At 33.8% G+C, this 14,489-nt stretch overlaps 2 protein-coding genes and 1 non-coding gene across 16 annotated transcripts in view; all 3 read left to right on the top strand.

The window, feature by feature from the left end:
• Positions 1-6,449, top strand: part of LOC123688953 (disks large 1 tumor suppressor protein) — a 742,726-nt gene extending 736,277 nt beyond the window's left edge. For 10 of the 12 annotated variants that reach the window (XM_045627719.1, XM_045627722.1, XM_045627715.1 and 7 more), the window contains 6 exons: positions 33-113; positions 2,527-2,676; positions 3,714-3,886; positions 4,384-4,493; positions 4,633-4,724; positions 5,313-6,449. In XM_045627719.1, coding sequence (XP_045483675.1) covers positions 33-113; positions 2,527-2,676; positions 3,714-3,886; positions 4,384-4,493; positions 4,633-4,724; positions 5,313-5,419 — 713 coding nt within the window. In that variant the 3' untranslated portion in view covers positions 5,420-6,449. The remainder of the gene's footprint in view (positions 1-32; positions 114-2,526; positions 2,677-3,713; positions 3,887-4,383; positions 4,494-4,632; positions 4,725-5,312) is intronic. The other 2 variants (XM_045627717.1, XM_045627720.1) reach the window with 1 other exon arrangement.
• A 2,226-nt stretch (positions 6,450-8,675) lies between these two features.
• Positions 8,676-13,746, top strand: LOC123688975 (organic cation transporter protein-like). Of its 3 annotated transcripts, none has more exons than XM_045627750.1 (4): positions 8,676-8,764; positions 11,301-11,412; positions 11,561-12,006; positions 12,502-13,744. In XM_045627750.1, exons 1-4 carry the CDS (start codon positions 8,746-8,748, stop codon positions 13,566-13,568), a joined length of 1,644 nt encoding a protein of 547 aa, XP_045483706.1. In that variant the 5' UTR covers positions 8,676-8,745; the 3' UTR covers positions 13,569-13,744. The 3 variants fall into 3 exon arrangements, with proteins under 3 accessions (XP_045483706.1, XP_045483705.1, XP_045483707.1); XM_045627749.1 differs by lacking the exon at positions 8,676-8,764 and adding an exon at positions 9,415-9,700 and having other exon boundaries at positions 12,502-13,741; XM_045627751.1 differs by lacking the exon at positions 8,676-8,764 and adding an exon at positions 9,683-9,700 and having other exon boundaries at positions 11,523-12,006; positions 12,502-13,746.
• Positions 13,747-13,917: 171 nt separating this feature from the next.
• On the top strand, positions 13,918-13,989 carry Trnac-gca. Its single transcript has one exon. It is a non-coding gene; the product is annotated as a tRNA-Cys (tRNA).
• Positions 13,990-14,489: the final 500 nt, after the last annotated feature.

Raw genomic sequence — 14,489 nt, forward strand, 5'->3', positions numbered from 1 at the left:
TTTTGGCTTCTTCTATGTGTTTCATAGTACAGGTGAAATATTGTATCGCGTAGAACTGCCTTACATGGAAGAGATCACATTAATTTACTTGGAGAATAATGATAACGATGATAGTAAGTGGTTAGTGTTGTACTGCATGTCGATCAGATGCAGATTCCCTTGCACTAATCGTGATCGTTTTAATCAAAAGCAAAGCCTTTATGTTGAGGGCGTCGACTAATATGTTTTTTTTTTGTGTTTGTTTTTTCATTTAATTCTATTTGAGAACTTCTCTTTGTTTTCGAGTGCGCTGCTGTGAATCAAAACTGAGAATGAAAGGTTTCATTAAACAATGCTTAATTCGATATGAAGTGATGGTTAATCATGATTGTTTGCTTTTCAAAGATAATCAGAGTTGTGAATTTTCAATTCACGTAGTTTTGTTTCACTTGAAACCTGTAACGGTGAAGGATGCTATGCTGATTTATGCAAAAATTGGATCTACACAAAGAAATAAATTTGTTTTCTTGTTGAATTGAAAAAACTTTAATCCTACATGACTAAAAATCCTGATGAGCTCATACATTCTCTGAAAAAATACGGAAAATTGATCATACAAGGAGCCTCCTCAAAAGAATTGTCGGAATTATTTTTGTCCTCTGTACTCACTCGGAGTTCCAACGTCATCTATCAATTTTTCCGAAAAACGAAAGAAACTGAAAACCTCATCTCGATATTTTCCTTTCGTTTTCCAACAGTTGGACTGAAAAGTTCGTGGACTAGAATAAAAATCTTTTCGATTATATTTGATTTAATTTATCAATATAGTTGCCGTCGACGATGATACAACAATTATAGCGGTCATGCAATTTTTGCGATACTTTTTCATGGTACGATTTTACTTTAGTCTCAAAATAGACCTCAGTTTCGGCGATTACCTCTTTATCGGCGCTGAATTTCTTTCCAGCGATTATTGAGGTCCAAGAACAGGAAAAAATTGCTGGGGACCAGATCTGGAGGATAAGGTGGATGCGGAAGCGATTCGAAGCATTCGATTTATGCAATTTTGTCATCGTTTTCATTTATTTGTGACCTGGTGAATTTTCTTGATGAAACATAATTTTCTTCTTCAAACAATCAAATAACGCTTTGTGATAGTCGATGTTGATGGTTTTTCCCTTTTCGAGATAATCGATGACCATTATACCATAATGATGTATATATATTCAATTTTTGCATAAATTATCAGCGCATGCGCAGTCGTCGCTCAGCCTTATCAGTGTTCGTACAATATCACAACTAGATTTTTACGTTTAGAGGACACGTTTTTTAGATTTTCTCGTAATTTTGAAACCGACGCAGAATCATCCAATTGGCAATATCATCCCATTTAATTCATTTTTTGCATTGATTACGCTTACTTGAATACAGTGACTGATTAGTGTGTTTTTACATTTTGTGGTATCAATTTTTTCAACACTTTTTTACTAACTCGATTGCTTACTCAAAGTTTTCGAATGTTGTTACTAACTTAAGTCACTTTATTTGAATGGGCCCGTAGATAGTTGAATGCGCATTTGAATAGCGTCCTAAAGCATACGTGTTTAGAATATTTCTGATATGATAACCAGTTTATAGTTAACGTAGGTTTTAGAAGTCTTTCATATTGACTTTTGGTTGCGTGTTTTTGCCTCTTTATTTTCAATATTTTCTTCAAACTATTTTCAGTTCTCAATAGTATTTTCTTTTTTCTGGAATGAATCGTTGTAATAACAAATAAACTTTCTATCATACTAGCTTCATCTATTTTTCACAAAGTTTTTAAACCACACGTAGAAAGTGTTATTCGAAAAGATCTTCGTTTCGATTCAATACGATACTTTTAAAAATGTGCCCCCCTGACATTTTTTCTAGGGACGCCCATAATTGTAACGTGAAAAATCTAAAGATTCGATTCAAAAGGTACTTAGGTACTTTACTCAGCTACAAAAAATAATAGTGGAGTTTCTTGTACGAAAAAGAAAATATGAAGTTTCATTTCAGAAAAACTATTGAGGACAAATAAGAATTATTATTAAGAACTAACTTAAATGAGTCTACTCATATTCGAAGATATATTACATCACTTTTCACAATTATTAATTGAAAAATTGGGATCGTACCCAATAAACTAATCAAATCTCAAATTTCGATCTACAACCTTTTCATACCTTCATTATTGTGATAATTTTTAGGAATGTGGTTTTTAATCAAGAAACAGGCAAGGAAACTTTTTGTTCCAATATGAGTAGACACATATGGCATTTTATGCTTTTTATTAGGATCTTTATTATCACTTTATTATTATACATGTGGATGTATGTTTAACAAATACTAGTTCTGTGAAAGTTCAGTAGTTTTAACAAATTGGCTTCTTTAGACGACTAACTAGCATTATACTGATACAATTTTGAAAAACCCCTTAGTCAAAAATTCTGCATATTTCCACATCGAATTTGATCGATTCGGGTTGAAAGAAACATTTCCCTACAGTTTTTGTCCTTGCAGGTAACGAAGAAACCGTTCTTTCGTATGAGCCAGTTCAACAGATGAACATCAGCTATACAAGGCCTGTCATCATCTTGGGACCTTTGAAGGATCGTATCAATGACGATCTTATATCTGAATTTCCAGACAAATTTGGCAGCTGCGTTCCTCGTAAGTAACTTTCAATTCTTTAATTTCAAGTGACGAATGGAATGTGTACCAACACTATCAATTAGTAGCCCTCACTTAGTGTTGAGCGCCATTACACAAGAGATAGGATATGGGACACAGTGTATAAAGTCTACACAGAACACAAACGGTTCTCCTAATTTATAGGAGCCCTAAGCTTCTGAGAGGTCACATAGAAGTTTAATAGTTATTTATAATACAAGTGCAGAAGGCATTGATATTCTTCCACGAGTTCAAAATTCAAAAACGAGCCACGAAGTGGCGAGTTTTGGAATGAACGAGTGGTAGAATGAGCCTTCTGAACGAGTATTATACATTATTTTCTCTAATTCATTGCATTTTCATTGAAATTAATGAAATATTTCCATAAATATAATTTAGTGATTTTTACATTGAAAAATGTTGGTTGGCAGAACTGATTTCTTTAAGGCAAATTGATGAATTGACAGATAAAGCCGTGGCGGAAAGTTCGGAGTACCAACATAGAATAATAAAATATAACCATGAAAACTGTGCGTTTCTGATATATTCTCGCACGATTTTGTTCTACAAGATGTGGAAGAATGAACGGAATAACCACAGAATTAGAGAAAAGAATATATAGAAAACATATGAAAAAACAGCTATTAGCGTTAACAATCCCATTGATGACACTTATGATAGATTAGGCTTTGGCCATTTGGCCCCAAAAGTCTGTATTAGATCTACACTCTATCAAAAATATCGTGAATAGTTGATTTATAAATCTTGAAATGATAATTTTAATTTTTTGCTCTCTTGTTCGAAGAAAACAGTGAGATATGATCTCACTATGGTCTTAACTGATTGGATTCGACTCGCTGATGGAGAATTCGAGGTCAATGTCCGTCTCTTCTTCAGGTTGACGAGCATACGATATTTTTCTAGGGTACTAGAGACTAGAACAAAGATGAAAATACATTAATACGAATTTGAAAAAGGGCGTTAAAGCTATTGATTTCACGGCAGTGCTTTTTCAATTTTTTTTTTTCCTATTACAGATACAACCAGACCGAAAAGGGAGTATGAAGTCGATGGTAGAGATTACCATTTTGTGGCGTCAAGGGAACAAATGGAACGTGATATACAGAACCATTTGTTCATAGAGGCTGGCCAATATAACGAGAATCTTTATGGAACATCTGTAGCTTCAGTGCGCGAAGTCGCTGAAAAGGTAAATTAATTTCTTTCAGTTTTTAAATCAGATAACGAGAATTGTATTTACATTGGTTCCTTTTGAAACATTTGTTGGTTAGAAACCTGGATCTCCTCTTCAAAGTACCACGATATATCTAATTTAAGAAATAAGTCATCTTCATTTCATTAAAAAACTCAATAATGCTAAGTCTCATTGGGTTAGCCACTAAGATAGCAGATTTAAATCACATGAATCACATCTTACTATCGAAATTATAATGTAACCTATACGATTATAATGATATGAAATTAATAAAATAACTACATTTGTTATATTTTCAATCAATTTTCCGGACAAATCAATAAACATACATTGAACACCAAGTGTTTGTAAAAACCACATCAATCCAAACTCCAAAAGTCATATGTTGATGAATATATCTGACAGCAGAGTGATATATCTGGAACTCTTAAGTTTTCTTTATACTTTTATTTAAATTGTTGTTTTTATTCTAAAGCTGAATTGATTTTCAGGGAAAACACTGTATTTTAGACGTAAGTGGAAATGCCATCAAGCGATTGCAGGTAGCCCAACTATATCCAATTGCAATATTTATAAAGCCAAAATCTATAGAATCTATGATGTGAGTATGATTAGAAAAACACCCAATTATAATGTTCGTATTATTTTACCTGTTCTAAATTTTTAATGTTATACATTTAAAATTATAATATAAGCACAGTAAATAAGTAAGTTATCTTACCAATTTTATTATTTCAAAGGGAAATGAATAAGAGGATGACTGAAGAACAAGCCAAGAAAACGTTTGAGAGGGCACTGAAGATGGAGCAAGAATTTGCAGAATATTTCACAGGTAAAAGTCTGAAAATAAAATACCCAAATCCACTTGGATACTTACCTATCTCATTTTTTCTTTCTTTAAATTACCTATCAAAGCTACCAACGTTGTATGAAGATGTACTAGGTTGGACAACGCCACCTTAGAGTTTTGTTTTTTTACTCAACATTGTATAAAATCGATTGCATCGGTTCTATTATACAAGAACAGGATCCATGAATTTTTAAAGCAAAATAAAAATCATTTTCCCAAAAATGATTTTTTAAATTTTATATTTTTCATCGCGACATCCTAGCTCCTATAGTTTCTGACGTAAGAATTTTTGAAATTTTCATTCTGATTTAGCTACAGATTACCCCAACTTCAAAACCCGACGCTGAATATTCATTGAATTTTGTTACATTGATGTTTTCATATATTTCCTTCAAGTTTCAAGATATTTCGAATTGAAAGAGGAAATAAATAAATAAATAAGTTTATTGAAGCAGAAAAAATATAACAAAAATAATAAAAATAAATAAAATAAAAATATTAAAATAAATAAAAATAATAAAACATAGTGAAAAACTTGCAAAGTTTCTAATTTATTCTTGATTATTTCAGCGGTCATACAAGGTGACACTCCTGAAGATATATACAATCAGGTGAAAGATGTCATCGATGAGCAGAGCGGTCCAACCATCTGGGTTCCGGCGAAAGAGAAGCTATGACCTCTACCATCGCCAGTGTGGACCTTCCCAGCACGTTCAAGGCTACACTGATAAGGAAGTGCATTATTAGTACCCCGAACCTTACCCAGAAACGTTGAATTGAACCTCTCGTATGTGCGGTGCCTCCATAAAAAAATTTGCTTGCGAAACGGCTCTTTTCATAACTCCAGTGCTAGATATGCTACGTTTGTCTCGGGTAGCTAGAATTCGATTTCTGATTTTATTATATTTCATTCGTTTTCGTTGGTTTTAAACTAGTTTTAAAATTATCGAACAACCTCGATTTTACTCATTCCTAGGATAAAGATGTACTTGGGCTGCTGCAATGTCGAGAAGCCCTTTCCATTGATGTCTCTTACTCCAGCGGTTTTCCTTTGGAAAATCTACATTTGAACCAGCTATCATACAAGACCTAGAACAAGTCAAATTGAATTTGTATATAATTGATATCTTTGAACAGTTTTTTGGCTGTATACCATGAGAGACATCTCTGGTGACGGTTTTTAAGATACGGGTCCATATTCTCTGAAAACACTCAAAAATCATTACACCTCTCAATGTCGGGATTTTGCTCATTAGTCTAAATTGAAAATTTATAAAGATGAATTTGGTATACCTAGCACATTTTATACACACAAGTAGTATTATTAAAAATGAACCTCATAGTGTTTTGTGAGATTTACCCACTGAACGGCTTGTCTAGAAGGAGGGGATACCTCCCCCGTCTCTAATTTGAATGAAAAAAGCACTTGTGTTATCTAACAAAATAATATAAAAAAATAGTCAAACCTTTGAATCGTTTCTATACTATATCTAAATATAGCCAATTGTTATTTAACTTAGGTAGGTTTTATCAATGTTTTTTGTAGTGTATGTATAAAATGGAAGGATATCCCTGCCAATACTTCAGAACAGAAAATTGTATATAAAATATTGATCTATCTATGTGTAGTTAACAGGAGAATCTGTTATTGTTATGAGAGAGTTGTGACCTAACTTATTTGAGTTAATAAAACAATTTTACTAGAAAGTGGTTCTTTATTCGTTTTTTCAGCAGAAATGTAGTTATATATAAAGTGTTTTTCTACAAAAATTCAACTGGACATACATAAATGAAAAATTCAGAAAAGCACTGACTTTTTGTCATATCAACCTAGTCCTATAAGAAATATTAGGTTTTTTTTTTCGATATTCTACTAGAATTTTTTTCCAGATCTGTTGGCCGAGAATTCTAGATGATCTAGTTTGAAATTGTTACTGTTGATAAACACAAATGATCAGTCATAAAAAAACAAGAGAAAAAAATTAACATACTCGAATAATTAACTCGAACAGGAAATAATAGGTATTCAAAATACGTATGCCAATCAATACCGCAACAAGCACCAACTAAAATTGAATTTACTGAGCTGAGACAAGAGTAGTTGATCACGGAATTTTTCTTCAATTCATATGGGGAAGTTTAATTTAAAAAGTTCCCAATGCTATTGAAAATTGTGAATGTATTAAAAGTAAATTATCGCTGAAACATGGCTGAATAAATATACGCATCAAAGCTTTCAAATAATTCGAAAGCAGATGGTAATGTTTTTCGTCTTTGTTAAATACATAATGATTTTCTTCCTCTTTCGATGAGGGTAATAGGGAATTCTGTTTATATTGCTTGGGCTTCCATGTGTTCTTTATTATACAGTCGGCTTAGTAAAGGCAGTTTGGAGATTTTCATTGCAGGAAATGTTGATAAACGCAGTGGAGCAGAACAACCTTATGTTGTTTTTAAGAATAAAGGATGAAATATGAAAAGTTGGCCAGCAAACTGGGCCGAATTGCCGCCCCTCAAATAAAGGGATATGATTTCTGGCCACGGCTGGCTCGGATGTAGTCCAATCTGGACGTCTAATTTTCGATGACTTTCTCCAACATTTGTGGCCGTATATCGGCAATAACACGGCGAATGTTGTCTTCCAAATGGTCAAGGGTTTGTGGCTTATCCGCATAGACCAATGACTTCACATAGCCCCACAAAAAGTAGTCTAGCGGTGTTAAATCACAAGATCTTGGAGGCCAATTCACAGGTCCAAACCGTGAAAATAGGCGCTCACCAAACGTGTCTTTCAATAAATCGATTGTGGCATGAGCTGTGTGACATGTTGCGCCGTCTTGTTGAAACCACAGCTCCTGGACATCATGGTTGTTCAATTCAGGAATGAAAAAGTTAGTAATCATGGCTCTATATCGATCACCATTGACTGTAACGTTCTGGCGATCATCGTTTTTGAAGAAGTACGGACCAATGATTCCACCAGCCCATAAAGCGCACCAAACAGTCAGTTTTTCTGGATGTAACGGTGTTTCGACATACACTTGAGGATTAGCTTCACTCAAAATGCGGCAGTTTTGTTTGTTGACGTAGCCATTCAACCAGAAGTGCGCTTCATCGCTAAACAAAATTCGCTTATGAAAACCGGGAACAACGGCAATTTCATTTTGGGCCCATTCGACGAATCTACGCCTTACTCGATGATCGTTTGGCTTCAATTCTTGCACGAGTTGGATTTTGTAAGCACGCAAACCAAAATCCTTCCGCAAAATCTTCCATAAAGTGGATGGACACAGATCCAATTCCTGTGCTCAATGGCGGATAGACTCATTCGGGTCTTCCCCAATGCTACGCTCTACAGCAGCAATAGCTTCTTCTGTACGCACCATACGGCGTCTCTGGGGATGCGAGTTATCAATGAGAATAAACGTGGTGCGAAAACGTTCCATGGTTAATCGAAATAGCTGCCCTGATGGACGATTTTGTCGACGATGAAATGGACGTAGTGCGCGGTACGTATTCCGCACAGAACCATTATTTTCGAAATAAAATTGCACTATTTGCAAGCGTTTTTCAGGCATGAGTATATTCATGATGAATTGCCAAACCAAACTGAGAATAAATCACTAGACAGCTGTTAAATCGGTCGCCATCTTGAACAGTAATGCCAACAAGTTATATACCTCGAAAAAAACACCCTTTAGATGCGCCTGATAGGTCGCTTCACTGTTTCACCCCTAAAGCCGACCTTGTAAATAAAATATATCGTGTAATAAGTTTAAAAAGGAAATTCGTAATTATCGCTGATAAGAACAAACCAATTATTATTATTATCGTTACTCTCTTCCATTAAATATTATCTAAAAAACCGAAAGTTCTTATATGCTTGCAAATCGCTTACTGTTTACTTTTTAGTGCGAGTGTATATTCTATGCAATTGGCGAAATCAATTGAAATATAGTATTGTGGCACTTTTTTGGAAAAAAAATATGACTTATCAATCAAAATGCTATCCCCTCTTCACGGTAATAAGATAATATGCATAATCTAAATATATTTACTTCTTTTTTGTTATCGATTACACATTTGTTCACTATCACAGTTTCTAGTTTTAAGAATTCTTTCTCTTCGCTATAACTTAGTGTTGAAGTTCTTTTGTTTCGCTTGGTGACCGAATAATGGCCCATGTAGAGTACATAATTGTATACATGATGTGATTTATCTTTTTTGTCTGTTGGTAAGCTCATGGTGAAACCATTAAATGCTTAACTTTTTACCGGTGCTAAATAACAAGACACGCCCTGTATATAGGCAAAATCTCAAGTCGATCGAATTCAAAGTGAATTCATCATCAGTAAGTCGAGCTTTATCATTTGAGACTTTTCCTTGCTTAAAATTTAAAATTTACAGATATCGTCATGATAAAATGAGCAATCTGTACGGGGAACGAAAGCTGATAAACGATGCCTCACCGAATTTTTCATCGAATCTATAAAAAATGTAGCAAATTACTTTGGAAAATTTTGAGTACTTTCGTTTTACGGTTTGAGTCGACATCTAAAAAAAATTAATTCATTAGAAACATCAAATTTAGAAAAATGTTACGCCACTGCCATGAATTTTGATCCAGTATTAGTATGTCTACAAAATTGTACTTTAGGTTTATTTCTTGACAATGATAAGCAGAGCTTCTATGAACAAAAGCAATCAGTTCCCCAAACAGGTTGAAGATAAAAACCTGCCTGTTAAATTGTATATAGTCGTTATGTGTTGATATATTAATTAACACGGAAACAATTTCACAAATGAAATCAATCGATCTATATTACTGATTTCACAGCACCAAGTGATGCAACACATTTTCGAAAAATAAAAAATAAAATTTAAAGCCTTAGAAAAATCCATCATGACAAACGATAAAAGGAAGTTGGATGTCTTCGAAAATTTAATCAATTCTCTAGGTGAGTGAAACAATTAATTGTTCGTACAACTAAGAAAATTAGTTTCAACTCATTTATCATTTCTGCGTCATATCTGCCATTTGGGATTTTGCAAAAGCAACAAATTCCTGTATATGTTGAAACCGTTAAAAATTAAAACTAAATAAGGGAAAGCATTTCTATTTTACAAATCCATTCGATAATTATATAATTATAATGATGCCTCATCATTTTGTACTTCTTTTTTCTTTTAATATGATAATTTTCGAAACATACGCATTTTCGTAGCACCGTTGTCCGTCACATATTTTTCTTCATCAATTCGTTTTTAATTTCTCATAATTTCAAGGACAGTCATCGTAATGTGTCTGTTTTCATACAAATTTCCTTCAATTCGTGGATAGGTATCAGATAACCACGAACACAGGAAAATATTCGGGATAATCGAGAACAAAATGATTGTGTTTTTGTAAAAATTGGGGACCATTTTGTCCACTAAGTACTATTATTGAATGGGAGTTTTTCAATGCCTTGGTTTCACTTAGGTATATCCTGACGATTGACCAGAGAAGTCTCACTTGGTTGTTTGTTGATTTAAAATCGCTCTTCGTCAAGTTGAATTTACCGATTTTTATCTATACTTCGATCTACTCACTGATCCTTTATCCAAAACCTCTCATGTTTTTTTAGATAATTTATACCATGACCGGTACAATGCACGCAGTTTTCAGGTCAAATTTTTTCCTAAATTCATTGTTTTTTATTTGTTAAATCTAAATTAATTTACACCATTCATTATTATGGTGAAGGACAAAATTAAAGCTAGTGCACATAATGAGAATTAAATGATAAGGATTTTTCGATTAATCTTCCTGTTCTAGTTTGTCAGTTTACTTTACAAAGCTTCTGTACGAAACCGATTGAAATTGAATAATTTTTATCTTTATATAGGTACACACACCGGAACAATAAGAGGAACAGACAAAATTTCAACGAATTTTCTATTTCACTATCTTTTAAATCCTTTGACCCATTTTAGCAATTTTTTCTGTAATTGTAGCTTGATGTCGGGGAAACATAACTGTCCTCACTGTTTTTTTTTATTATATATGTACAGGGTTAAACAAAAAGATTGAAAAGTAAGCTTTCATTCACCATATCGAGTGAAACGTTAACAGACGTGAACGTGTTAAGAATATTCAGATGTTGTCTTATCTTTTCTAAACATATTTGTTCTTTTTGAAATTTGCGAAATCCTAATTTTAGGCGAAATACCGACACTCTGAATGGTTTCAGTCTACTGAAAAAAAAAAATTCATTGTATAAAAAAAGGGCAACCATCAACTAGATTTCATCGATAAAATGTACTTTTTCATCAATATAATAATAATAATGTTTATTCACTTGTAAAGAGAAAAAAAAATATACTTAATGAAATTTCCTCCTCAACACATAACAACATATGAACTACTGAGATTTCTCTCAAAATTAAGATATCGCAATAAATAAAAAGAGGAAATGTTGATGAGACAACATCTGGGTGTTGAGATTTTATCCGTTACCATAATTTTTTCGGTGTGTATATATTTGCCGCATTAATTCTAAAATAACTTTTTTCTAGGGGACTTTGGTCCATACCAACAATGGCAATATGCCCTCTGTGTGATATCAGTTATAGTTTCTGGCATGCAAATGTATTCCCTACTGACCGTAGCTGCTATACCAGAACACAGGTTTGACCTTTATAATCCTAAAATTGACTTGATCAAATTGCAACCCATCAGAATTTTCGCATCATAAAGCCAAGCAGTGTAGCAAAACAATTTCTTTTTTTTTTCTACAGTGAACTCAGTCAACAACCACACCAACAATTTTTTACAGATGTGAAATTCCACACATAGATGTCAACAAGACCATGACAGAGTTAAACTTCACCACCTTAACCAGATACATACCACTCAAGACAGAAACCCAGATTGATTCATGTCATATCTATGACACCATAACCAACGAATCTGTAAAATGCAACTCTTGGGTGTACAACACCACTTACCATCCTTCTTCAAGAGCCATAGAATGGAACTTCGTCTGTGACAGGAGATGGATGGGTGCAGTTTCCCAAACGACATTCATGTTAGGAATATTCTTGGGAAATATTTTGCTAGGAAACCTGGCAGATAGGATTGGCAGAAAACCTGTATTTTGTTGTACAGCACTTATGACTCTTCTCTTTGGAGTGGGTGTAGCTTTCACGACGGATTTCTATATGTTTTTAGCCATGAAATTCGTTTTAGGTATGGCTGCCTGTGCTGGAAGCACCCTAGCAGGTGAGAATTATATGGTATAGATGTTATTTCAAGGGAATTTCATTATCAATACTGAAAGTAGCTCTTTTTGACAAGATGATGACACAAACAATTTCGACAATCCCTTTCATCACCGATTCTAGTTAGGAAGTTATCTAGCACCGAGACCATTAGGTCAATTGTGTCCTCCATTAGAGCCTGTTGTGTTACCACTTTACCATTTACAGCTCGCCTTCCAGTTCCAGAGTTCCAAAGAACTCCAAAGAAGGTTTCACAAATTTCCAACCCAAAACATTTTGATTTGGCCTTCAATGGCGTTGCATTCAGTTACCAACTGAGTTTCCATACTACGATTCCATCCTGCAGCTTTGAGATAAAACCTCGCAATCCTCAGAGAGAGGTCGTACCTTAAAATTGGCTGAGAATGCCGAGCCAAATAAAAATGAATATTAGAATTAAATTTTTTATTAATAAATTTTGTCCAATACTGTGTTGTAAATTCATGTTCTTTCTTAGGTTTCGTGATGACCATGGAACTGGTAGGTCCAAGTAGAAGATCTGTTGTTGGAATAGGATTTCAAGTATTCTTCGCCATCGGTATAGTGCTGGTAGCCTTTTGGGGTTATCTTATCAAAGACAGACAACAACTCCAAATAATATATGGCCTGCACTCACTTCCTTTAGTTTTTCATTGGTGGCTTTTGGACGAATCACCAAGATGGCTCTGGGCTAAAGGAAGATACCGAGAAAGTCTAGAAATAATTCAAAAGGCGTTACGTTTTAATGGCAGCAAGATGATCTTGGATATGGAAAAGCTTATTCCTAAGGAGTCGGCATTAGACCCAAACAAATCACAAAATGATACTGGTTTATTGGAGTCGTTCAAAAGGCCAAATTTGAGAACGAGAATCCTAAATGTTGGATTTATGTGGTTCGGAAATTCTTTGGTATATTACGGGTTATCCCTCAGCACAAAAAGTATGAAGGGAAATCCATTTCTTGTTATATTCATCATGGGTATCATAGAACTTCCTGCCGATCTTTTAGTTGTGATCTTTCTCGATAGAATGGGAAGGAGATTCATAACTTCCTTCAACATGATAATAAGTGGATTATGCTGTGTTCTAGCAGTTGCTTTTACAATTGGCAGTTTGACTTCCAATATCTTAGTATATTTAGGAAAATTCACAATTGCTGCTTCTTTCTCTGCGATATACATCTACTCAGCTGAACTCTTTCCAACGATGATCAGAAATTCCGCGATGGGATTCGCAAGTATGTGTGCAAGAATTTCAGGATCTCTTACACCCTTTATAACACTCCTAGATTCTTTCGATCCCAAAATTCCTTGCATTATTTTTGGTGTTATCACAATCTTTTCTGGTTTTCTTGTTGTTTTTTTACCAGAGACGGTTGGTACAGATATGCCTACTACGATTGAAGATGGAGAGAAATTTGGAATTGGAGATACTTGCTTCAGTAACTTTTTCGCAAGAAAACAGATGAAGAGTTACAAGGTGAATGATGAAATTTCTATGATGGAAGAACAACTTGAAACTCTCAATGTTAAAGAAAAAATATAAAATTGATCAACCATGTAAATTACAGTTTATTTTCCATTTTTCGCAACCTTCATTTTGAAGGGAGCGAAGCCAAATAACAATATCCCAGCTATTAGTCAAACTTCAGATTATTTGCATAAAATTTTGATAAACTCTAGAAAATAAATAGTAATTACCACTATTTATTTCTTACTTGATCTGCGTATTCGAAGCACAATAAACTTTATTAAGAAAAAGTAGGTAATATCAGAAAAATAAGAACACAGAAAACACAGATCCTACATTATACATTCAACAAAATACTTGTGATGAATTTTGAATTATATCAATGAAAAGCATATCTACAATTGGTATATACTTATTACGACATGGGGGTATAGCTCAGTGGTAGAGCATTCGACTGCAGATCGAGAGGTCCCCGGTTCAAACCCGGGTGCCCCCTCTAATTTTTTTATTCTATTTTGATAAATTTCACATAGAGAATTGAGTATACTTCAACAATATAATATTTCCAAACTTTCTATGAACGAATTATAAAAAAATGATCTTATTCATCCATATTAACTTTCACATTTTTTCTTGCTCACTTTACAAGAAAAGGTATTATATTTTATCCAAACTTCTCCTATTTTCAAATTATGAAATGAAAATTAACCGGAACTATTAAGTTAGACTCAAATATGAAAAATCATTACTGAATTTCAATTCTATTTGCCAATCGTGCAAGCCATAATAACTAAATAAATAATTTTCGAAAGACTAAAGGTCAAGGCTAAGGTTGGCGATGAGTCCTCAAAATCTTCAGACGCCTTTGCTTTCCTCATTTCTTTATATCACTAGATGCATAGCATTTTTCAATATCCCTATTTAAACCTACTTATATTTCATGAATTCTTGTTAGGGCAACTATATGTTATGTTATTACGAAAATTATTCTGGGTA

This window comes from Harmonia axyridis, chromosome 1 (genome assembly GCF_914767665.1).
Source record: "Harmonia axyridis chromosome 1, icHarAxyr1.1, whole genome shotgun sequence".
NCBI classification, from domain to species: domain Eukaryota; kingdom Metazoa; phylum Arthropoda; class Insecta; order Coleoptera; family Coccinellidae; genus Harmonia; species Harmonia axyridis.